The 25154-nt window shown below is 49.6% G+C and overlaps 7 protein-coding genes across 7 annotated transcripts; 2 read left to right on the plus strand and 5 right to left on the minus strand.

Moving 5' to 3' along the window:
* Positions 1 to 189: 189 nt before the first annotated feature.
* FTJAE_5571 (Lactobacillus histidine kinase) lies at positions 190 to 3489 on the plus strand (the record flags this gene model as incomplete). Its single annotated transcript, XM_037352093.1, has 3 exons — positions 190 to 255; positions 330 to 2913; positions 2963 to 3489. 3 exons carry the CDS (start codon positions 190 to 192, stop codon positions 3487 to 3489), a joined length of 3177 nt encoding a protein of 1058 aa, XP_037207305.1.
* A 169-nt stretch (positions 3490 to 3658) lies between these two features.
* FTJAE_5572 (DNA polymerase epsilon subunit 2) lies at positions 3659 to 6193 on the minus strand (the record flags this gene model as incomplete). The annotated part of the gene is made up of 4 exons (XM_037352094.1): positions 3659 to 3684; positions 3752 to 3775; positions 3832 to 5447; positions 5505 to 6193. 4 exons carry the CDS (start codon positions 6191 to 6193, stop codon positions 3659 to 3661), a joined length of 2355 nt encoding a protein of 784 aa, XP_037207306.1.
* A 384-nt stretch (positions 6194 to 6577) lies between these two features.
* On the plus strand, positions 6578 to 11090 carry FTJAE_5573 (CAMK CAMKL AMPK kinase; the record flags this gene model as incomplete). Its single annotated transcript, XM_037352095.1, has 6 exons — positions 6578 to 6664; positions 6722 to 7257; positions 8705 to 9169; positions 9240 to 10075; positions 10131 to 10769; positions 10822 to 11090. The coding sequence occupies 6 exons, from the start codon at positions 6578 to 6580 to the stop codon at positions 11088 to 11090; spliced, it is 2832 nt and encodes a 943-aa protein (XP_037207307.1).
* An 820-nt stretch (positions 11091 to 11910) lies between these two features.
* On the minus strand, positions 11911 to 13830 carry FTJAE_5574 (isocitrate lyase; the record flags this gene model as incomplete). The annotated part of the gene is made up of 5 exons (XM_037352096.1): positions 11911 to 12268; positions 12328 to 12880; positions 12979 to 13321; positions 13378 to 13533; positions 13600 to 13830. The coding sequence occupies 5 exons, from the start codon at positions 13828 to 13830 to the stop codon at positions 11911 to 11913; spliced, it is 1641 nt and encodes a 546-aa protein (XP_037207308.1).
* Positions 13831 to 16430: 2600 nt separating this feature from the next.
* FTJAE_5575 (neutral trehalase) lies at positions 16431 to 18814 on the minus strand (the record flags this gene model as incomplete). The annotated part of the gene is made up of 4 exons (XM_037352097.1): positions 16431 to 16584; positions 16640 to 18509; positions 18566 to 18629; positions 18686 to 18814. The coding sequence occupies 4 exons, from the start codon at positions 18812 to 18814 to the stop codon at positions 16431 to 16433; spliced, it is 2217 nt and encodes a 738-aa protein (XP_037207309.1).
* A 1959-nt stretch (positions 18815 to 20773) lies between these two features.
* Positions 20774 to 21505, minus strand: FTJAE_5576 (yippee family protein; the record flags this gene model as incomplete). Its single annotated transcript, XM_037352098.1, has 1 exon — positions 20774 to 21505. One exon carries the CDS (start codon positions 21503 to 21505, stop codon positions 20774 to 20776), a length of 732 nt encoding a protein of 243 aa, XP_037207310.1.
* Positions 21506 to 22475: 970 nt separating this feature from the next.
* On the minus strand, positions 22476 to 23959 carry FTJAE_5577 (cytosolic nonspecific dipeptidase; the record flags this gene model as incomplete). The annotated part of the gene is made up of 2 exons (XM_037352099.1): positions 22476 to 22663; positions 22717 to 23959. 2 exons carry the CDS (start codon positions 23957 to 23959, stop codon positions 22476 to 22478), a joined length of 1431 nt encoding a protein of 476 aa, XP_037207311.1.
* Positions 23960 to 25154: the final 1195 nt, after the last annotated feature.

The raw sequence follows: 25154 nt of genomic DNA on the forward strand, positions 1-25154 counted from the left end.
CCTTTCTACCTTATACACCCAGGAGGCGAAACATTCACGAATCACCACCGTGTCAGCCTATTCCTCTTAAAAAGCTGACTTTTGGAGATCAGGGCCACTGTTCTTATGGAGCTCTAAGACTAGGAGAATGAAGCGCGCCTCACAATCGTCTCACCACTCCAGACACGAGTACCATCAAAGCAACCAACCATGAGCTCCGCCACAGGCTCATCCAACTTGGCGTGGCCGCCTAAACAGCGGCCTTCCCAGCGAACGGTACGAAATCACTCGCTCTATAATTTTCTGCATGCAAGACGGCGAGAATGGGTAGATATCTGATGCTCGGGCAGAAATTGAAGAACGGAACCTTCATCATTCCCAGGACCGGCGAACGATCGAGGTCAGAATTCTCGTTAAGTACATCTACCAACGCAGTAGTTGCAGACGATGTCGACAAGAAACCGAAATACCAATCCTTCGAGGCCGCTGAATCCTTTGGTGACCGTGTCCACATTGTCGCACATAACGTCAAGACTGCATTCATCTTGATATGGCTGTGGCTACATACTGAAGAAGGCCATGGAGTTCTCAAGTGTACACTCGCCTATGTACTTGGTAGTATGGGTACTTTTTTCCCACCCTTGACAGCCTTTCTTGGCAACAGAGACGGAAAGCATGTCTCTGCTACCATTACCGTTTACTTTCACCCAGCACGAACCGTTGGCTCTATGCTTGAGGCAACTGTTATAGCGGTCGTTGCTGTGTTTTACGCGGAGGTCATATCAATGTTGTCGATGGGAATTGCAATTGCCATGAGATCCCAACTCGGCTTGACTGCCGCTGCTCATGTGTTGATCCTCATTATCTGCATCGGAGGAGGACTGGGCTTTGTGGGTTGGGTAAAGCAGAGACTCAACAGCCCCCTTGTTAACGTCGGCTCAACCTTGGCATCGATCGCAATCATCTCCGTAATCACCAAAGAGGAGGGCGTACAGGGAGGCTACTTTGACGACGACAAGATCGTCCAAGTCTTGAAATTGCTTCTTGTTGGCATCACCTGCACTTTAACCGTCAATGTATTAGTCTGGAGAATCTCGGCGAGGCGTGTACTTCGTAGGTCCATCATGACCGCCACCAGCTCTCTGGGCGACAAATTATCATCCATCACAAAAGGATTTCTCAGTGGAACAGAAGATGAATTCTGGACAAGCGAGTATGGCCGAGTCTCTGCTCGGTACAACAGCGCATACACAACGATGAACTCAACACTCCGAGAAGCCAAATTTGAGTACTTCTTCCTGGGAAGAGAAACCTTTTATCCGCTTGATAAACGTCTTTCAAGATCCGTCGAGGCACTCTCCCAAGCCATAGGAGGACTGCGAAGTGCACTCGAAAACCAATTCACTTTACTCAGGGAGGTCCCCAGCCTGGAGGATACCTTCCCTTCACCGAAGCCTACAGGGATAACATCCACCTTGAATCGAGCCATTTCTGCATATATTGATGGTGGAGGTCAAACATTGTCTGACATCGATGAATCTGGAGAGAGCGAGGAAGAACGGCTGGCGGGGAGAAACAAATCGGATACCGCTCTTGACACAGCCCCCGCTTTCCAGGAGCCTTCTGACATCTTTGCCCTCTTCATCAATATGCTTGGCCCGTCAATCAAGTCCCTGGCTCATACGCTATCAGAAATCCTGCGTGAGCCTGCATTTGGACAGGATCCGAACAAGGATATCGCGGTGAACGAACAATTGAGGGAGAGCCTTCGCGATGCTCTGAATCTTTACAATAATGCAAGGTCGGAGTCGTTGCAGGAGCTTTACCGTACCATTCAGATCGGACGTGCTAGATCTGAGAAGATCCAAGCGGATATAGAAGAAGTTGCTGCAGCCTGTGGGCATTTCTCCTTCAGTTTACAAGCTGTAGCTGAAGAGACTGATGCATATTTGGATGTACTAGAGGACATCAGGTACACGACTGAGACGGCCCCGCGCTCATGGAGTTGGCTCAAATTTTGGAGGTACTTCAGCCGGACTCGACCATCAGACAAAGACAGAGGTGAAGACCCGGAACGTGAGAGCTTGATACAAAAACCACCTGTGCCGAGATTGCGGAAATCTCAAATGCCCAAAGGTATTCCAGATACAATGGTCGCACGCCGAGATACCTTCAACTGGGATGCTGCCCCACAATCCAGCAGAGTCAAACGAAGAGTCGCTCAGAAAATGCTCAAGATTTCTCGATTCATTGTGAGGGAGGACATACTTTTTGGTATTAAAGTTGGCATTGGTGCTCTTCTCTGGGCCATGCTTGCTTTCATACCAAGCACAAGACCTATTTACCAGACATGGAGAGGCGAATGGGGCCTCCTTTCCTTCATGATCGTGGCGGCCATGACAACTGGCTCAGCGAATACGACTGGAACTGCCAGATTCAAGGGTACCCTCGTCGGTGCAGCCTTTGCTGTGGTGTGCTGGACTGTCAGCCAAGGCAATGGCATCACCCTGGTGTTTTTGGGTGGCCTTGTAGCTTTGTTCAACTTCTACGTAATTCTGGTCATCAAAAAGGCCCCGCTGGGTAGAATCGCTTTGTTAGCATACAACGTGAGCACCCTTTACGCCTACAGCATCTCGCAAGATGTTGACGATGACGACGATGACGAGGGAGGGTCTAACCCACTGATTTTGGACATTGCCTGGCATCGAGTTGTTGCGGTCACTCTAGGCATCCTATGGGGTATTGTTGTTTGCCGAATCCTCTGGCCGATTTCTGGTCGAAAGAAGTTCCGCGAAGGACTTTCTGTCTTGTATCTCCAGATGGGTCTCATATGGAAGCGTGGCCCTCTTACTGTGTCGCTCACTAAGGATAGCACACATAGTAACACGCTTGACTACATGCGCGAGGGCGAACAGGCGGCTCTTCAACGATATGGTAGGCACGCACTGCTACGTCTTTCTTCATCACGCTAACTCTATGACAGCCTTTAAACTTGCGAGCCTGCGAACGGCTGCGAAGTCTGAATTTGAGCTTCGCGGTCCATTCCCAGACGCAGCATATGGGCGCATTATGCGTTCCACCAAAAACATGCTTAATGGTTTCTATGCGATGCGTCTCATCACATCAAAACGCAATCAATTAACAGAAGGCGAGCGGGCATTGTTAGAGTACACAAGCACTGAGAGAGCTCTCCTTTGTCAGCGCATATGTCACGTCTTTCAGGTTATCGCTTCGTGCCTTATGCTAGAATACCCCTTGACTGATGCCATCCCTACGGTTGAGAACAACAAGGATCGACTCTTGGGGAAAATCTACCAATTCCGCAAGGAGCACATGAGTACGGATCTTTTGGGCAACGAGTCCCCTCTGGTTGTTCAAGAGAGTGATTATGCTTTGCTGTACGCATACACACTCGTTACGCTACAAGTGGCAGCTGAATTAAACAAAGTGAGGACCGAGATTGAAGCCCTGTATGGAGTTCTACACGAGGAAGCTCTGCTGCTGCAGTAGAGGAGGAAGGCTTGTTAAAGAGGAGGTAAACGGGCTTTTGCATACTTAGCTATTCATGATACCAGACTTCTATGTTCATCGCGTGGTGAGTTGGTGCGTTTTCAGTGCCCTGTGTATTCTTATGCATAGGTAAATAAAAACTAGCATTTTATGATATGAGGTTTAAATATTACTGCTCTTCGTGATTATCGAAAGCTACCTATGTTCGTATGGGTTGTCCATCACACCCATCATTACCCTGTATGCCCCTTAATCCCCTGACGCCATGAGTCATCGATAGCAGCAACTAGATGTTATTTAGATCTGGACGTCTAATCTAAACTGTACATTCCCTTAACCTACCCAAGCGACCGACATCATACTCGACCCATCGAGCGATTCCCTTGCGCCCTGCTACAAGCACACTGCCTGGGTTCATTACATGACACCCCTCGTATGTGACGCAAAACGGCGGGGCTGTTGTGTCGAGCAAGACCATGGCTGTGGGCAGTGGGTACAGGTGCAATGCTGAGGAGTAGTCCCAGTGAACGGGGCGAATAGACTGGCGGAATGGTGCGAGGTAGCCTTGATCAAGAATAGTCTTGACAAGTTTCTGGGCGGCATGAACGTCGTGAGGAATAAGAGGCGTGACGGGTGAGGCGGTAGCAGTAGCGGTAGGATCATCATGATGAGCAGAATCGATATCCATCGGCTGAACATCTTCGGGAGGGGCAGCACTTGAACCTGGGGCCTGTTCTCCACTGGCATCCTTGGTCTTGGGTTTTAAACGGACAGAGGCTCGACGCAAACGAGCAGATACATCATCTCTAAAGACGACAAGTTCGTGGTTGGGGCCGAATAAACTGATTCGGCTCGGGTTCGAGGTCCATACGGCAGTGCCATTTGACTTCCCTCCCGCCTCCGCATTGGCTGTCGCAAAGGCTCGACGTATTCTCGACGTGAACATGTCTGGTACTTGCTTCCGAGGCAAAGGAACAGAGGCGCCAGCTGTAAAGGACGAGACCCAGGCGTCATTGTCTCCGGGAACAAAGACGAAGGTGGACGATTGGAGCAGGGTTGGAAAGTCTCCCAGGGTTGAAGCCAGGGCATCGAAGTATTCTTTATATTCGATACTTCCGCCACTGCCTCCCCGTGCCAAAACAGCGTACTGAGTGAAGTTACCCATCAGCACGAATGTTAGAGGCGTTGAACCCTCAGGTTCTGAGGCATATCCTGAGAGAATCTTGCGTAATGCTTGGAGAGTTCGTGGTTGATCGAGGTTCAGCTCGCCAATAACAACGACGCGCCCACGTGATGGTGCAGTATCATCCTCTGCTCCGCTGCGTAGAAGGCGCCTTTCGAGCCTGCGCATCTTGGTACCCACGGCACGCTCGCTGCCTACACCCAGGAAATCGATCCAGCCAAAGCCCCCTCCTATGGTCTGTTCCTGGCCTCCGTCAGGTCCGCTAATGCCCAGAGTCGCTTGACGACGTTCACATGGGGGCTGACCTATAAAGAAGCCTTGGAAACGGCCACCCAGTGTGCCTCCAACGCCGCTACTGCCGCTCAGACCCTTGCCCACGGATTCGTCTTCTTCTTCATAGACACCGTCAACCAGCACGATCATGCCAGGACAAAACCATGCTGAATCATCCGGGATAGCTACCGCCTGGGATAAGTCCAAAGCAATAGTACCAGTCAGGTCGCTGATGGCAAGATCGCCGGTAGGAAGGACAACCAGGAGCCCTAGTAGCAGATGGCTGCTGCCATGGCGACCAAGGAGGTTCGCGATTGGGGTGAGTTTAAGTGAATGCTGGTTGGATAGGGAACGACTCAGGCTTTGTTTTCGAGAGGAGGAGACTGCGGAGGACTGGAAGGTTTCGTTTCGGAGAAGACGCTGGTGAATTACATTGTATCGATTTCGGAAAACCGTCGTTTTGTGTGATGCCGGTGGTAGTAATGAAGGCGTTGCAGTATCCCTGGGAAATGTTAGTCGCAAATTCAATTGATCCACCGAATAGACCGGCTATACTGACTTTTCAAAGTGCTTTTTGCCAACGTTGTATATGAACCTGGGCTGGTCATATGCGTTTATGACTTTAAGCCATGCTCGAGGATCGCTCGTCTCGCTTTCGTCTTGCTCCTCGTCCACACCAAGTCCCGACATGCCAAAGCTTGTGTTGCTATCCTCTCTCCTGATTTCTGCCGGTCTTAGTCCTAACCGTGTGTTCAAGGTCTCATTGTCTTTGAGATCAAGCATACTATCCCCACGTGGCAGTCCTCTTGCTGGGCCAGTGATTCTGCCGCCACTCATGTTACCCTCAAGGGTCTTGAGAATTTCCTGGAGCTCCTTACTCGAGCCCTCGACAATGACGCCCCCATTGCGGTTTTTCCAGCTTCTGGCAACCTCTTCCAGAACCCGTTCGGCCAAACCTTCTTCACGCCATCCTGAACCACAATGCCTTCCAATGAAGGAAGCTAGTTCTTGAAGGGCAGAGGATGTCAAGGTCAAAGAATGTTTTTTCGTAAATGTACGGAAAGCGAGCGGTCGAAGTGTCGGAGGAGGGAGTATGATCGGCAATATTGCAGCCTTGGGAGCATTGACGGCGAATGGCTTCAGTGGATGGATTGGGGTACCGAAGGCGGGAGACGAAGACGGTATCGCAGACGACGGAGGGACCGCCCCTCGTTGTTTTCGGAATATAGTAGCTGGTGTTTTATCCATGATCTGTGCCGCTAGCTTGGCATCGCAGAGAAAGGAAAGAAAATGAAAAAGGATCCAACTTTCTGTATATGAAATAAACGTTGCTTGGTAATTGAATTTCGTATCTCCGTATGGTGCTCTGGTTGATTTGCCTAGGTATCTATCTACCTTAGCACGTTGTGCCTCGTTGCGCAGGTCGTCTTGAAGGGTTCGCGCCGACCGCGTTGACGCGTTTAATTGACTCGTTTGATACATATACCCTCCATAGGCATATGTCGCGTTTCACTACCTAGGGTCCTGCGAATGACCTCATTCACGATCAAGGTCGAGTCAACGCAATGATAGCTTCACTGCACCGGAAACAGTACCTAGTAAAATCGATTTGAATTCCAAAATAGCAGCAAAATGATAGTGTCATCATTTCGATATACTGCTCGGCATATGGCTGTACCTATTAGAGCCATATCCAGTCTTTCTAGCAACCCTAAAATTGTTTGTGTTCAACACCCAAGCCGGTACCACTTCAACAACACGCTGACCATGCTGTAGAAAGTTGTGAAGAATCCCAAAACTCCTTTCACAAACTACTTGAGCTATCTCGAGAAAGAACCGCCGGACGAGCGCCTAGCAATTGGAACTACTAGCGAGCTCCCTCCCACTCCTCAGTCCTTCACTGAGAATAAGGACTTCGTTAAGATTCTCAACGAGGTGATAACCGAGTACGGCCACCAAGACGAGGATCTTGTGAATCAAGCACGCGCATTTGCCAGTCCGGGAGGCTTCAATCTTGGCTCCGGCGGTGCTTTTTTCTCACAAAAACGACCCAATAGAGGCGGATCTCGCAAGCAGGGATCTGGAGGAGGAGCTGGAGGCGACGGTGCAGGAGGTGCCAGTGCTCAGGGAGGAGCTGGTGGTGGTGGAAGAGGAGGATATGTGCACCTCAGCGACCGAAGGAATCCCCCCGACTTTGGACGCATTGCATGGCCTGAGGATATTCTGGGAAGTGTTGAAGTGGACGGTAATGGTACCATCATCGGCAAGGTACAGCCAAGTGGAACGTACCGTATTCTGACGAACGAGGGAATGTAAGTCTAGAAGACACGAATACAGGCACGTCAAGTCGCTAACAATTTTCCAAGCCTGGGACTCAGCCCATTCTTACAAACAAAGTTGGTAGAGAGACTAAAGCAAGAAGAAGCCAAGCAAAATTCAACAAGTTAGTGGAAACAAGAATATTCATAGCCTTGTTGAAGAAAGAAAAATTTGACTGAGGGAGCCAATTGCGATCAAGAGTTCTGAAAACTGGAAGAGAACGACCTATGTATCATGACTGTAGGTAGATATGAGTGTAACAATACTGTACGGGATTTGGCGTTTTGTCAGATATAACTACTCTTGAGACCAGAACCATGCTTGCATATGCAGACACGGCCCAATGCATGACAAGTTTGCACGGAGGACTGTTGGCTGGTAACTCGAATGGGTTAATAAATACTTAGGCACGATGTTGTGGTTCAACATCGGATGTTTTTGGTTACAGAAACAGATTCTTATTCGACAACTCGTGAGTCTATGTCGGTCGGTAGAGTTTTGAGAATTGATTTGTTGGGAATTTCAACGCCATGAGAATATAAAGTGAGTGTTAGTTGGTGTTGGTCCAGGCTGCCAGGGTTAAAAATAGCTAAGGTATGCAAAGCTTGGCCTTTAGCTACTTCTATTTATTGCTTCATGTTTCTTGTTTTGATTTGTATAAACTATATCATATGAACTAGGATATTGTTACAGATACGAATACATATAATTCAGGGCTTGTCCGAGTACTAACATTTCTGACCTTGGCAACCTGTAGGACAGTGAAGACTATTTGCCTAGGTATAAGGTAGGTAGGTAGGCATGTAATGGCTATGGGCTGATTGACACGACTACGCACCAGCAAGACACCAATAGTTTGTCAACTGTTCTCTGGGTGACAGGTCAGACAACAGGAATGGATGTAACAAATGGGGAGAAAGGTACCTACCGTCAGTCCTCTGGTAAAGAGTAAAGCGAGGAATAGATATATAATAAACTCCAAGTGACATAATCAAGATCTATTCTGCTACGAGTTCCTACGACAACTATTAACATCCAATCCTATCCATACCAAATCACCATTATTATTATTATAAAGCGTTCTATGATAACAGAGTCATTAACTCGCCCATGTCTGAGGTGGTTCCACTGACCTGACCCCTCCACAACAGTGACGACTACCTTAAGGTAATCTACCCCAGCCCAGCCTGTCAGTCGAGCTCTGCAACATCGACACCACTAACGAATACCTACCACCTTAACACAACATTACGATACGCGATTAAGATAACCTAACCCGTCACCTACCTCCTCCATTTCGCCGCTTCATTTCCACCCGCTCTTCTCTTCTACATCAAACCACCCCGCGCTCGCTTCGTCAATACCACTATCCCTGCAATACCTAGGTACCTGTACCACCGTCGCACCCAGTTCCTGACAGCCGAACCAAAAGCTCTGCAGCTCCGAAAACCCCGCCGACCGATCACTTTTCAACCTGGCCCGCCGTGACCTTGGGTCAGGGCATCGCATCGCCATGGCTCCCCGAGGTTTCGAGGATGAGGAGCTTACCATTTCCCTATCCTCCTCCCACGTTCGTCGCCCTCAACAACAGCAGCAGCAGCAACAACAGTCGCAGCAGCAGCAGCACGCTTCTGGTGATGCCCCTGCACCCGGTTCCCGCCCCGCCGATGCGCCGCTCAAGGAGAGGATCAAGACAGAACAGCGCATCGGCGCCTACAAGGTCCTGCGAACTCTAGGCGAAGGCTCCTTTGGAAAGGTCAAGCTCGCTATTCACAATGGAACCGGCCAGCAGGTTGCCCTCAAAATCATCGCCAGAAAGAAGCTTATCAGCCGCGATATGGCTGGGCGTGTTGAGCGTGAGATTGAATACTTACAACTCTTACGCCATCCTCATATCATCAAACTGTACGTTGCGCGCCAAACGTTGGTTAAATACAGCGTTGTCCCTGTAACTGAACTGACAACAATCTTCTAGATTCACCGTTATCAAGACACCCAATGAAATAATCATGGTCCTCGAATATGCTGGCGGCGAGCTCTTCGACTACATCGTTCAACATGGCCGCATGAAGGAACCTGAAGCTCGCCGTTTCTTTCAGCAGATGCTTTGTGCCGTCGAATATTGTCATCGACACAAGATTGTTCACCGTGACTTAAAGCCCGAGAACTTGCTACTCGACGAAAACCTCAACGTCAAAATCGCCGATTTCGGCCTAAGCAATATTATGACCGACGGTAACTTTCTCAAGACCAGCTGTGGCAGTCCCAATTATGCAGCTCCTGAAGTCATTGGTGGCAAGTTGTATGCTGGTCCCGAAGTCGATGTGTGGAGCTGCGGTGTTATTCTTTATGTTCTTTTGGTTGGTCGACTTCCCTTCGACGATGAACACATTCCCAGTTTGTTTGCCAAGATTGCAAAGGGCACGTACAGCATACCGCAATGGATGCCTACCGGCGCTGCAAACCTCATCAAGAAGATGCTAGTGGTGAACCCCGTGCACCGTGCTACAATTGAGGATATCCGAGCCGATCCCTGGTTCACCACCGATCTGCCCGCTTACCTTCAACTTCCCGTTGAAGAATTCTTCAACACTGGTGTTGACCCAAACAAAGCCATTAAGAAGAACGACATCGCACCCAATGCTTCAGAAAAGGTTCAAGAGAAATTGCATAATGAGGTCACTGAAAAGATCAGTAAGACTATGGGTTATGGTAAGAGTGATGTAGAGGAGGCACTGCAGGCTGCCGAACCGTCGGCAATCAAGGACGCCTACATGATTGTAAGGGAAAACAAGATGATGCAAGTGAACCGTGAGTTCCTCTCTCTTTTCATCACTAATCTCTCGACGTATTGAAACTGATTTAGATAATCCTGAAGCCCTTCTAGCAGAGCCCGAGGGATCAAGCCCCATGCTAAGCATGTCTTCTGCCCGCTCAACGACTTCTCAAGCTACCACCACCCCTCGCCCATACGTGAGCAAGGTCGGTATCTTGCCTTCAAGTTTACCAGCTTACCACAAGGACTATATGGAGCGGGAGAAGGCTGGTAGCGTCGAAAACTCACCACCTAAAGTGCTCATCAACGATGAACCCTCCAGCAACAGGACAGATGCTGAAAAGGAAGAGACAGCGCGCCGTTTACGGCCCCATTCGAGAAGCCAATTGCGTATGGACGAAGCCAACACAAGGCCTCAAGGGATGACCCCTATTAACCCCCCTAAAAAGAATAAGCCAGTTCGTTGGCAGTTTGGCATCCGATCACGTAACTCGCCATGGGAAGCCCTTCTGTGCATCCACAAGGCACTTCATAAATTGGGCGCGACATACATCCCCGATGAAGATTATGAAACAAGAACTGCAGAGGAGCGAGCTGAAGCTTCTGGTGAAGGTAGCTTTGCGGATTCTCACGATAATAACCGGGGCTCAAGTTCAAGTATCGATCCTAAGAAACGTTACAATCTTCCCGCAGATCCTTGGCACATCAATGTGCGCTGGGATACTTCTGGTTGGTTCCCAGATCTCTTGTACCTGAATTATCAGAACTGACATCCTCCCAGCCATCAAGAAGAAGGCGGCCAGCGTTCCTGGCACTCCCAGCTCGCCGAGCACACCAGAGGGCCAACATCACCCCAAAGAGCCTTTCGTTGCGCTACATATGGACATACAAATTTACGAAATGGAACATGGCGTGTACTTGGTCGACTTCAAGTGCTCTGGATACGAGACAGCCCATGGCCGACTGCTCGAGGAAAAAGATGTCACCAGTCCCTTTCCCTTCCTGGACATGGCCGCCAAATTGATCATGCAACTGGCCGAGGCTGATTGAGAAACGTCGTTTTGAAAGGGGCACTGACATTCCAAACTGACACCAATGGGTACGATACGTTTGGCTGCGAGCACACTAGCTCTGCTTCTTACCCTGCCCGACGGTTATATGAATACACACATTCGAATTGGTTCATGAAATAGCAAGTGATCTACTGCCTGGGTTCCAGCAGATTTGCAGTCATTACTGTACCAGACGAAACGAATCTAATGGACACGTTGGTGATGTAACACTATGGACATCAGACGGCAACCAAGAGTATGAGTCTCATTGCTCGGCTTCTAATTTTCCATTCCAGCTTGATAACGAGCGTGTTATTGTTTTGACTTTTATGTTTGGGCTACATAGATACATTATGCTGATACGATTTTGGACCAACCAGTCCGCCCTCCCGCATTCAATGTTTTCTCTTCTTTTTCATATTTACGACTGAGTTGTTGGTCAGGGCGCAGGATATCTATGCTGCACAACAGGATGTACTGTAGATGAACCAAACACAAGCAAACATGTGTAATGCTGTGCATATAGTTGCTTATAATCAATGTGTATAGCGTGATCACGGTCTTGAATTCTTTTCATGATGTTTTGCTGCTTCATAACTGGTAGTATATATCAAGGCAGATGCTTGCCGTATGCAAGGTAATATAGCGATTAAAATCGGAAAACAGTAATGTGATATCAAAATGCCCCAAAGATAAAGAACTTGCCGCTCTTCTTTTTTTGCGCCCCGACAACAACCTCCGGTCATTTCTCAACCCATGTTGATCTTTATTCATCCATGTGCTCAATTGCTGTCCGCATCACCCTCACCAGCGGTGATTTATTTGAACTGATCCTCAGTCACACCGGCGCCCATAGCAGCCGTGGAGCTGATGCCACCTGTAACCATCTTTTGCAATTCATCAACGTAGGTTGCGCCACTCCACTTCTGGTGCTTAACAACATCGACTTTTTGCTCCATTTCAGGTTCTTGAACGAGCTCGCCGTAAGCGCGCATACCAACAGTGCTATATGCCTTGGCGAACTGGTCGCTGATCAGGGCTGTTGTGTGCAGGCCTGCAAGCGTGATGAACTGCCAGCAGTAGCCAAGCTTAGCCAGACGGCGGATGTAAGTTTCCTGCTCATCACGAGGCATGGCAGTTTTCCAATTGAATGATGGAGAAAGGTTATAGGCGAGCCTGGTTATGTCAGTGTCAATGTGAAATTCTGGAGCTTTAGTAGGTTGGTAGAGACTTACTTCTTCTCGGGCCAGACGGCGTGGACACCTTCGGCAAACTCCTTAGCCTGAGCATAGTCGGGCAGCTTAGACTCCATCCAAATAGCGTCGCAATAAGGGGCATAAGCTATAGCTCGGTTCACAGCGCAGTCGCAACCACCCTTGAGACGGAAGTAACCCTCGCGAGTACGGGGGGCGTCCCAGTCGAAAAAGATGTCATGGCCAAGGACCTGGCGAGCGATGGCCCTCGCCTCGAGGTTACTCTTGCCTTTTGCTTTGGAAAGATAGTCTCGCTTGAGGCTGGCCTTGTCAGTAGAAGAGCCTGCATCAATGGCAGCAGTCACAGCGTCGTCGAAGCGGCTGAGGTTGGCCTTGGCAAGCCACTCATCTTCAATGCGCTGCAGCTCAACGCCACTCTTGCCAGCACCCTCAGCGGCGATCATGAGGTCGTTGAGGGGCTTGAGAGTAGGGTTTGTAGAGCCGAGGATGAAGGCATGGTCGCGGGGGTCGATGTTGGTGGAGAGTAGAGTTGCGGCCTCGGCGTCGGTGCGCGCAATAGCGAGGAGATCGGAGCCTTTCACATGTCAGTTGTGTTCTTGGAGTTTTGGTCCCACTGCCACCAGCGACAGCAGCATGTGATGATTGGGGAAGTCTGGGGAAGTCAAAACCCACCCATAATGTCAGCCTGTGCGCGAATAGCAACAAGGCGGTTGATGTGCTCCTGAATGGGGACAAGAACCTTGCCTGCCATGTGGCCGCACTTCTTTGTGCCGGGGGCTTGATCCTCAATGTGAATTCCAGCTGCACCCTTCTCAATGAAGAGCTTGGTGAGCTTCATGACAGCGGTGAGACCACCATGACCAGTATCAGCGTCAGCAACAATGGGGCGAAGATAGTCAATGTTCAAGAGGTTGGCGCGTTGCGCCTTGGGGACGCTGAGGCGCTCTTGGCGCTGCTTGCGGTCATGGAAAAGTTGGGCCATGAAGAGATGGCCGACCTTGTTGGGAACAGTGGTCTAAGTCTGTGTTAGACAATGCTTATATAGACATGCTTCGTATCGTCCAAACTCACGTAGGGATAGTCAGCCAGATCGGGACCAGGTTCATCAGAGGCAGAGGCAGTCGATGACGATTGCCAGCCAGAAACATAGACGGTGTCGAGGTACTTGGCCATCTGAGTGACCATTGTAGGTTCTAAGCAGCCGTAGGTGTAGCTGGCATCTCGAGTCTGCGAGGGAAATCGTCAGTATCTCGCTTTATGATGTAACATGTCTTCATCATTGGAGAGACTCACCTCGAAACGGTGCTCAAGGATCTTCCACAGCTTCTTCGCCTGGGCATTACTGGCATAATCGACAGGGAGATATCCGCGTTTGGAGACAATCTGCTCAGCAGTGAAAGGGCGCTTTGTGTGTCGCCATCTTGAGTCGGACCACCAAGCCTTGACAGCCTCAACCTCCTTCTGGAAGAGCTCGTCTTCGATATCAGGGTTGACAGAAGGGTTTGCCATATTTTGTGACGCCATTGTGATCGATGTGTGAGTGAGAGGTATGAAACCTTTTGGGGGAGAGTGCTAAACAATGGGAGGTCTCAGGAAGTAGGTAACTAGATGGCACGGTACTAAGTAGTAGAGTGAAGTTGGAAAGACGAGAACAATGATGAGTAGATTGAGGAATTGGAAGAAGGGGGAGGAAGAGGGCAGACCATATAATAAGTATCTTTTCGACCGGGAATTAGAGATACCTTACTCTTGAGTCACTCACTGTTGGGCCTCCCGTCCCCCGATATTCCAAAGACCCGTTCCCCATGGATGGATGGGATATGGGATATGCCCCATGGTCATTGTCTCGCTGTCTCTCCGCACCCGGCAGCAAGCGTTTCTGGACTTTTTGGTGGAGAAATGGTTTAGCACACGGGTGTCGATGTAGCAACTTGGAGTCAAATCTTTGATGCAATTGGTAGGTGATGATGATTGATGAACGAAGCTAGGGGAGTGAGAGTTACTCCTAGCGAAGGGGGCCCAGAACTTGGCGGACCCGCTGTTGATGAGGCGTTAGGTTGGAGAGAAAGAACTGCGCTTCGGTCTTTCATTTTTTGAGTCACGAGGGTCATTCTATTCTACTTGGGTAGGTACAGTAGGTACTATTCCTTCTATCCAGCAAAGATATGTTGAGTCTTGAATGGGCTCTTCAAATCGATAGAGAAACATTGCATCAGTTCCTATTGACCATGTCAAACTTATCGTCATGACTTGAGAACGTCTCTCTCTGCCTCTCTCTCTCATTAATCAGGCTAGGGCTCTGAAATCAAGACCATTTCTAAACGTCTGCAATTGCATTTCTACTCTAGCTCGGCTTTCCACCGAGCACAAGCCAGGCACGTTTTCACCTCGGCCATAGTTAGTCTACCTAATCGATGCTTGTGTCAGATCAGCCTCTCCTATCTGCCGTCACGAGCCGCAATCGAGCCCCCAGTAAAAGGCGAGAGTGCTGGTAGTGGAGGTCAGAGAGTACGTACCTCCGGACAGTCACCGAACGCCTCAAAAGGTGACCTACAAGTTACAACAGCCAAAAGAAGCATCGATTCTAGAGGTGCGTTTTGTTCTGTAAACGGAAATTGAAGCCCGTCAAATCAAGACTTGCAGTGTGATCGTGATGGGTAACTGGTAAACTGGCGACTGGCCAGGCCATGCATGGGAGTGCATGCGGCCCTGCAGAACCCAGCACAGTTCTGTATGTAGGTATGTACATACCCGACCCGGCCTTGGTATAATGACGTCTTTACTATTTTTCCGTATCCTTAAGAAAATTTGCGTACAGTACTTCATGTTCGGCTCAAAGGCTCGACATTCAGCATCCGGGATCCCTCACACAGGTCAAGGAGGCCGAAAGCCGAAAGCCGTAAGTTACGGCCTGTCTGTACCTGTCGTCTCTTCGCTACATCACCTAGTAGGCATGCAGTTTACGACTTTAATTATGTACAGATAGGTAGGTAGGTAGAGAATATGTATCGCCGCTAACATTGCTCATCTGGCCGGCAACAACTCGTGGCATATGGATGGGCCCCAAATTCAAGACGCGGGACTTGGTCTCTCTCTAACTAACCCCATCCTTGCAAAAGCATCACTCACAGTAAAATCTGGGGAAGTTACTTATTCCTCCTCACCTTGGCTCACCTGGGGTTTTGCTCTTATCCCACTAAACCTTAATCGCCAAGTTTCAAATGACCGCATTTTGCAGCATCACTCTTCTCTTGTCCCATCCTGACGTGTGTATACTCTGCAAGATACCTAACCACAAGGAGTAAGTAATATGCCTTCAGCATTAGAAAATACGAACAGAAAGGCAAAGAAAAGAAAAAGAAAATGATAAAGTCAATGGAAGCTACATTCTGACACAAATAACCCAGCCAGCATACTCTTCTAGGTAATCAATCAGTTTCTGACTGTGAGTTCTCGGCCTTCCTCCGTCAGCGGATACCCGCCTGGGCCCGGAAGGACGGAACTTGGCCGAATCCTAGGTCCGTCTCCAGCTCCGGAGCAGCGGAGGTTTCTGGCATGTGAAGCCGTGCCCCTCCAACACTGAAAGGTCCATCCATCACTGAGCTCGGCAATCAATGTCCTCATGACGGCCCCTTCAAACTCATCGCTCATATCGATCAATGGATTTCAATATCCACTGCCAGCTCTATAGCTCAGGATAATCACCTTAGCTTAGTTACCTCGGTCATTTTCTTGCCGAGACTTATCATGGAAAACATCCATCACCACTGTGACAGTCTGACACCTCACATGCCCCCATCAACCGCTTCGGCTCCTACCCGAGGTCAACGGCTTTATCCTTTTTCCGACCTCTTGGTCACTTCGTCATTGCTATATTTTTGTATCAGGCCGTCCGTCCATAGATGGTTATTTATCATGTTGCTGATCATACGAGAAAAGGTTCAGGCTTTCGCATCATTCTTGAGTTTTTGTGCCCAACATGCATTGTTCTCCCTTCGACAGTTTTCACCCCAGGAACCAGCAAAGCAGACAGGTACTGTAACATTCTTAGGGTATCCTATGGATATTGATAGCTACAACGTTCTCCTTTTGCCAAGAGCTTCCTAGTCTACAAAAGCATTGCCCTATGTAGCAAGCAGACCAGCCAGCGTCTTCTCCTCATTCTTCTCAATCGCCCTGATCAATGTCTGATACGGCGTCAGTGCTCCAAGTGCCCTGCGCATGTGCGCGTTGATGATTTGAAGCCCGTAAATATAACTGGCGTTAACCCATGCGAATCTAAGCCAACGTCAGTAAACCGTGTCTGAGTTTAGTAAGTGGATGTTCAACATACCCTTCCTTGTTGACGCCTCGGAAGCCAAGACCCTGATTACCGTATTCCGCATCAACTCGGTGAGGATCGACCGGCCGGGTGACATCGTACTTCTCGACCACGACACCGTGGAAATCGACAAAAGCCTTGGTCACCATGAAGAGCCACTTGTAGGCAATTCGCTCTGCTTCCTCCGTGAAGCTATAACGAATCAGACCCGTCCAGGCCAGCATTTGCTGTGGCGGCCAGCCGTAGGGGTAATCCCATTGTCTGTTAGGCCGTTCGAGGCCGACCGCTCCCCGCGATTCCTCCGTTCCTGATACCAGGCCGCCGTAAGCCTCGAACTTGGGGAGAGCTTTGCGAACCATTTCAGCCGCTTGCTTGGGAGTTGCAATGCCTGCCCACAAAGCCCAGAGAGTTGTGCACGACTCATACGTGCAGCGTTGGCGCTTTGCGGTATCGTAGTCAAAGAACATGCCCTCCTTCTCGTCCCACATCAGCTTGTCCACTGTGAGCTTGCGCCGCTTGGCTCGTCGGTCCCAAGCAGCTGACGACAGAACCTCACCAGGCTGGTAGGGTGTACCGGCGCAAAACTCCTCAGGTATCGTAAGCCTGTCATTGAAAACGCTGCGAATAGTTCGTGCAATGTCAGTCTCATACTTGAACAGGAGAGAGTTGAGATCAATGGTCGCCAGGTTTGCGCAAACACCCTCAAGGCGGTAGGATGTGTCATGACCCGACTCTCTCACGGCACGGTCGTGCATGAAGTATTCATCGAGCTCAGGCTCCTCGACTTCGCCGTGGTTGTATGCTCGAACGAATTGTTCGAATGTCATTTTGTGCTTCTTGATATAAGGGTCAAGAATATGCACAAAATGAGTGGCCTCCGTCTCAGGAGGCACTCCACGACCTTCGGGTCGGTATCTCGAGAGACCTGTGCTGGGGTCTAGTCGAGGCTCTGACATCCAGACACTATGATACTCCTTGATGGCGGCTAGAATAGATCGTCGGAGGAATTCGTTGGCATCGGGCTCATGCTTGATCTTTTCATAAACACGAAGGGCCATGTCAGTCAAGAAAGGAGGCTGCGACCGACAAAGGTAGTAGGATCGAGTAGCGTTCAGTATCTTTCCGTAGTGCTCAATGCAGAAGCAGAAATTGATGACCATCGACTTGGCTAGGTCGACGCGATCGTTGATAAGAAGACCTAGAGATGCCATATAACTGTCCCAGCCGTAAAGCTCGTTGAAACGGCCACCTGGGACAACGAAAGGCATGCCCTTGAGAGTCCATCCTGAAGGGTGTTCTGGTTCTGGAACTTCTTGAACATCCACAGCCAGAAGGCCAGGTGCATCGTTCATGTCGCGAACCAAATCAGGGGTAATCTTCTCAGGTAGCATCTGAACGTCCAGACGCATTTCTGGCCTCTCTTCAGCAACTCTCTTGTAGAACTCGTATTGTCTGGGGCATCGATACGGGATATAAATGCGAGGGCGGGGATCGGCTGTCCAATCCTTGGGGTCTCGGGCGGCGATATCCACGGTTGATGCATCAATGCGTCTTGTCAAGTTCTCCCAGAAATGATCACGAATCATGCGGGACAGGCGATCGACGGGGTTTTCGTTGAGACGAGCCTCGTCCAGAACAATCTGTTTCCGCCCGTACTCTTTTGCCAAGGTCAACTCTTGCAGGAGGTTACTCAACATATACGTTCCGCGGACGTCGAAACGATTATGGCCAGCCGAAGCGGCGGTACGCAGAGAAATGACCTTGGGACCATTATCTTCGATCGTAATTTGCATGTCTCCATCAGTGTCCTCTTGCAATGAAAGACTTTCCAATGTTGAATCGACTTGGATCAAGAAGCGGCGGTTCTGTTGCGAATTCTCATCTATCGAAGATAGAGTTAGTAGAAATACTCGGCTATACGAAATTGATGTTTCTAACCATGGCTGCCGCGTCGAAAAGGCTCTCGGAGATTGACTCTTTCAAAACGGTGCATCAAACTGTTCTGGTTGCCAAAAAAAGTCAGTCTACGTCATAACACGAGGGTGGGCAGATGCTCACCTGGGAGTAGGTGCGAGTTCGGGGTCCCGCACGGTTCATATGTCGTTCCTCAGTATAGTAGCTTTTGGCATCGTCGAAGACGCCCAGGTCATCAGAACCGCGAGCTTGGTGACCGGAGGGCGCGGCCATGGTGGTTGAGCTACCAAATTATTGTCAGGAGGCAAAGCGGGGTTGTGATGATAGAGCTAAAGTTTAGTAAACTGAGTGAGTACTTAGATGAGCTGGTAAAGTTGTGACTATGTCCAATTGCTTCGATTGGTGATAGCGGGATAGAACGAGGATGAGTGAGATGGACCAGAGACGCAACGTAGGACAGGCCACGAAGAGGTAGGTATAAGAACGATGGAAGGTGAGTAGGTAAGGTTGTAAAGGATTCGTAGGGATGAGAACGAGTATGACGGCAGAATATGGGGGCCCTTATAAGAGAGAGGAGACGAGAACAAGGTAGAAGTGGAGAGGAGCGAGAAAGAAAAGTGGCGGAAGCAGAGAGAGGAGAGAGCTTAGGTGGAGGAATGGAGCCTGTAGTTCTGGGGTGACGACAGTGACAACTGACGAAGTGGTTCTCTTAGCCTCCCACTCTGTTTTTTTTCCTTTGGTGGGCGAGAAATGGAAGACAGTGGAGATGAACAAGAAGGACAAAACAGCAACAACTATGATCAAAGGTTTACGCCGATCTCGCTCACCGAGCCTCTCTGACCTCGCCCAAGGTAAGGTAGGAGAGAAGAAAAGTCCAATAAGGAATGATAGAGCGGTGTGAAGGAGCGTGGGGGTAGCACACCTCAAGCAATTGAATGCGAGATCTACCTATGCAGAATTACTGTACGGTACTCGGTGAGAGATGGATGGATTGGATCCAATCCAATGCAAATGACTATGGCTGTATGTATGCACCTGAAGTGAGGTGCCTGGAGGTGCGTGCCTGGATCTGGATGTGCAGCGGCAGAGCGGTCCCTTGGTTTGCGGCTCGTCTCAGTTTAGAAATTCCTGCCCCTCACACCCGACCCCTCCATCGGCTTCGATGCTTTTTTTATCGTGCCCATGCTTGCCATGCAGCCATGGATGCTAGCCATGGTTGTCCACTGTGATGATGTCCATTGCACAACCAACAGGGGTGCTCCACTCAGAGGGACGAGCCCCACGCGCGGGATGCCGTTGACTTACACCAGCAACGACGGGGGCTAGGGGCTGGGATCTCTGCAAACAAACCACATAGGTACATACTGGTAGTAGCAAGGTAAGGCACCTTTAGTGAGTTGTTCGTTTAACGTCCCTTGTGCACCATTCACGCTTCTTCCAAATATGCTTTAACGTCTCCATAACACCAGACCCTTGGTTTACGATTGCCGATACGCTGGAAGCTTTTCCGTCTGTTGTGTGGGGTCGTGTAATGTCAATCAATTATGGGACACTGCTGGAGTTGAGGTCAAGCTGGACTTTGATATGATGTTGCCGTCGACTACCTTGCCGATGAAGGTAAAGAGCCCAGTGGGCTGGAATTATGTGACTTTATCTTGTACCCTCCTTGCCTTGGGTATAGTATCTAGGTTTCATATGCTTCCCCAAGTGCCCACAGGACTATGCTGATATGCCATGATCCCCTATCAATCCACAGCATCTATCGGCTGGCTGCCTTTAAAAAAATTAATAAAAAAAAATAAAAAGAAAATTACATATACACATACTGCATTATATTGTGCTAAAGCACCTCGTTATAAGCTTCTAAGTATAAACACTTAAAATTGAAGATAATTTTTGGCGTTTAATGATGAGGCATATCAGTTGCCCTAGCATCATCATACCAAATCTCAATCACACAGTGGTCCAGACGCCAGTTCTAAAAAAGCCTTGTACGCCCCAATGACAGTCGTTTCTTGATCAAGTGAAACGCAGGCTCTATTTGAAACAATCTCTAAAATACTGTGAGGTCAACCCCTTCGTGGGTTGGCGCTCTTGTGTTTCTGCCCGTCCATCTCTTCAGAGTATTTATCCAATCCCGCTATCGCAGCCCAATATTCATCCTTTGACGCCTATCCAATGCATAACTCAAGCCCAGTTCATGATCTCGAGGCAATACCGCAGCGACGATAACTACTCGTCGCTCTCGGCTTGGCTTCGACGTGACGTCGTTCTCCTTCGCCTCTCTTCTACAACCTCAGGGTCCCAAGTCCCTGCAAATATATCTTCACATTCATCATCGTCATCAGAATCAAATTCAACATCCTCTTCCTCATCATCCTTGCCGGGTGTGGCAGTCTCCGCAACATCCTCGTCAATTGCATCCTCCCAGCTCCGGTACGTAACCACTCGTTCCATCTCGAGGATGAATTTCCCAACTTTGTACTTCTGGCCTTGTTCTTTAGCGTCCACATACTTCCAGCCAAGTTTTGTTGAGCATGACCCGCAGTTGATGTCTGCAACGACATGCCATCCTGTCACAAGCTGACGATTCTCACTCTTACCAACTCGGATGTTGCTCAATGTCTGGGCTGCAGGAGGCGCAGGCGGGGCCACGAGAAACGCACGACCGTACCGGCCGGTGAAGCCTTTAGATATGATCTGAGAAGCAAAAGCAACATCGACAGAGCATGTTGAACAACGAAGCGTATTCGGAGATGTACGAGATAATCGACCTCTAGGCGCTTTTGTAAGAATTCCTTCGTTCGGGGGCGAGCTCGCTGGTGTTGTCACCGCTGAAGATGCGGCAGATTCTGCTGAACTCGAGGAGACCGAGTGGCGTCGGGAGAAGGGAAGCTTTATGCTGGGCAGTAAGAAAGTAGGGAAAACTGGCTTGGTAGCCGAGATGCCACTCTCGCGAACCATCTCGGCAATGGTCAAGTCTGACGCCTCTTTTGGAGTTTCTGAGTGTAACGTCCTGGGAGAGATGGAAATGCCCTCTCGACTTTTTGGAACTTTCTATCGAAGGCTAGGGGACCCGACCGATAAGGTGTGGGGAGCTGTTCCACTGAAGGCGCCCAGAGCTCCACAAGTGGCGTAAAGTCCTGGGCTTCCAGATGTGACCTGGTAAGTTTTGGTTCCGTCGAAGATGGCATTCGAGACAAGAAACGTTGGAGAGAAGATGGCGAAATGGCGCTGCGGTGTCGTGCCCGAGTTCACAAACGACGGGGTTTCCAGAAGGGAGTTTCAAAGATAATCCAGGGAGGGGAGAAGTTTAATATTTAGTACCTAAGGTGTAGGCAGTCATTTATTTGGTCACTCTCCCCGACTCAGCCGGGCAGCGATCACCAGACTCACAACCAGTGATGAAAGAGGGGCAAAAACAAGTCTCCGTTGGGCGGCGGTTGCGGCGGGCGGGACAATGCAAGGCCAAAGGCCAAAAGGAGGGGGCTCCCAACCAGACCTGGGAGCTTCCATGCTAGCATGGATCCGTGCCAAGCAAGCGACCTCCCTCCATACATACATACTCTCTTATTATTGTTCACTGGCCTCCGGGTCAGCCTGGTTATCACGAGATCAACGTGCAGATGATGACACCAGATGCCGGTTATCGATTCTACAACGCGCGGACAGTCGTTGGAGCAGATTGACTTAGTGAAAGGAAAAGGCTTGATTCTTCTAAGCTAGCTACAGAAAGAGAGGCTTCCTGCATATGGGCATCTAGGGCAAACAGCAAATACATACAAACAAGGGCATCAGTTATCCAACAAATTGGCCCTCAAAGGCCTGTAGTGCAATATTTGGTGTCACTGTCAATAATATACGTCGTACAGGAATCCATAATTTCGATTGTCATATCATAGAACGTTAGATATCTTAAATTAGTATGGATAAGTTAAGACTGAGGCTCCTCAGCAACATAGTGTAGATAAGCACCAAGCAGCTTAATACCCTCAATGTAGTTACGCTTATCGAGCTTCTCGTTGATAGAGTGAGCGCCGTCTGTCGAGCTACCCATGGGGAGCAAAAGAACATTCTTGCCAGTGGCCTCCTCAAATGTTAGGGTAACAGGGATGCTGATTACTATGTTAGTGGTGAGATACCGGATATTTGGGTCAGGGTAACTTGCCTTCCACCTTCGCGAGTATAATCGGGCTCAACACCCCACACACGTTCGACAGCTTTGGCAGCAGCCGAGAAGTTCCAGTGTTTTGGTGATGCAACCCACCACTTACCAGTATGCTGAGCATACACCTTAAGGGTGTTCTTGCTGCCAAGCTTGGCAAACTGCTCTTCAACATACTTGTACACAGCCTCGTTGGTCTTGTCAATGTCCATGTCGGGAACAGTTCGGATAGAGAACTTTCCAATAACCTTGGCAGGAATAACAGTCTTGGCTCCAGGAGCAGAGAAGGCACCCTCAACGCCATGGATAGATAGAGATGGGTATCTCCAGCGACCCATCAGAGTACGCTTCTTATCATCGAAAATGGTGGTCTTGCTACCCAAGGACTCATGAATATTGTCCATGGTGAATGAAATTCCATCATAGAGACCCTCCTCATCCGCCGTGACAGGTGCAACCTGCTCCTTGATACCGGGAATCTGAATCTCGCCACCAGTGTTGACGAGAGATCCTAGGACTCTAACGAGGTCGGTCATGGGCTCCTGGGCGGTACCGCCAAAGACACCACTGTGAAGATCGGCGCCAGGGCCGGAGATCTCAACTGAGTAGTAGTTACAACCACGAAGACCATAAGTCAAGCATGGCTTCTCGGTACCGAGCCAGTAGTTATCGGATATGCAGACAGCCTCGGCGTCAGCAAAGTACTTCTTGGCCTCTTCCTTGATGAGGTCATCGAGGCCTTCAGAACCGTATTCCTCCATACCCTCGAAACACATCAGCAGGTTGACGGGAAAGTCGACGCCAGCTTTTTGGTGAGCCTCAATAGCATTCAACCAGCCTAAAACTGGACCCTTGTCGTCTGTAGCTCCACGGCCAAACATACGTCCCTTTTCGTCGACAGTAAGGTCAAATGGCTCAGTAGCCCATCCATCGCTCTTTTCCGCAGGCTGGACGTCGTAATGCCCATAGACGAGGATGGTACGCTTATTCTTGTCATTTCCGTATCGTGCAAGGACAACGGGAGGTAAGTCGAGGTATTCCTTATGAGGCTGCTTCCCAAGAGGCCGAAGCTCTACAGAGGCTCCAAGAGCTTTCAACTCCTCGCCGAGCCACTCTCCCATGCGAACAACATCAGGGCGACGGGCATCCTCGGCTGAGATAGACGGAATGGCGACAGCCTTGCGCAGGCGCTCGATGAAGTGGTCAGCCGAGCTATCGACTTGCTTGAAGAAACCGTCGAGCTGGGGGGCCATCTTCTTTGCTTGGTGTGAACGAATAGAGACTGTGAGATAGGTACGAGAAGAAAGCCAGAGTTTCTGAGGAAAAGTTTGCGGGACGGGTACTCGTAATGAGATAAAGGGCCTTTTGGGTGGTGCTGTTACCAGTCGAGTACAGCAAACAGCTGCCCTATCGAGGCGTACGGTGCGGGGCATTACACGGGCAGACTTGCCAGGACCTGCTTGATCGAGCGGGCAATGATGGCGGGGCACTTTTGACAGGCGCTCGAGTGCAGTCGGAATTTCCAACCAGTGGAGGGAACGGCTAGTTACGGCAACCAATGGTAAAACAGGTGCGGAATGATTAGTCAGTTAGAACAGAGAGAAATTTGGTTCCAACGTCTTGGGCAAACTTGTGCTTGGTGTGGACATGACCTACAATGGGGCTGACCGGATTAACCTAAATGCGCCCCCCGCAGCAATCTTAGTGCCACGATTAGTCAGATGCCGAAGGGGGTAGTTGGCCGCTTACCATTCTTATGACCTGTTGACGAAGAGTCTTCCTCTCCCCACTCTCCCTGTCACTCATCCATCCATCGTCGACGTTCTTCCTCGCCATCGATACAGCGACATAAGACATCAAACGTAGTCTTTTGATCGCGCTCTATCGACTTTTTTCTATTTCGGAGGTTTCACAGTTGGCTTTTTTTCGTCTTCGCGCAACCTACGATACGCAACTCAGCGGCACGATCCGCTTGTTCTCACGCGACCGCCGACTATCCGCTCCCCCCTTTCGCTCAAGATCCTCGCGTATAACGTATTACTGGTCTGCTCTTCGAGGGCGTGATCTTGGGACGCCTGGCTAACATAAAGGTCGCTGGTTCATTGGTTTTGACAAACGTGGTGACTGGAAAGTGAGGTGGAGTTTCAGGGTTGTCTCTCTTCTGGCTTGTTTTGGCCAGCTGTACTCCTTATTCATTGCACCCATTTCTTTTTTTGACCCTATTGCCACTATTGTTCCCTCAAAGTACAATCAAAATTGATTATTTCCATTCACCTTGAGTTGAAAGAGCACGGCAGTGCGAGAAAGAAAACCAACAGAGAAGAAAACAAAGACTTTCATTGTTTGCAAACGCAAGAACAATCAATACTTACATAGTGCTTTGTGCGACCGGCCCCGACCTGACTTTGGGATTTTTTTCGACTTGCGATATTGAATCTCAACAAACTT

The sequence above is a fragment of the Fusarium tjaetaba genome (assembly GCF_013396195.1).
Source record: "Fusarium tjaetaba strain NRRL 66243 chromosome Unknown NRRL66243_c0000108, whole genome shotgun sequence".
Classification (NCBI taxonomy): Eukaryota; Fungi; Ascomycota; class Sordariomycetes; order Hypocreales; family Nectriaceae; genus Fusarium; species Fusarium tjaetaba.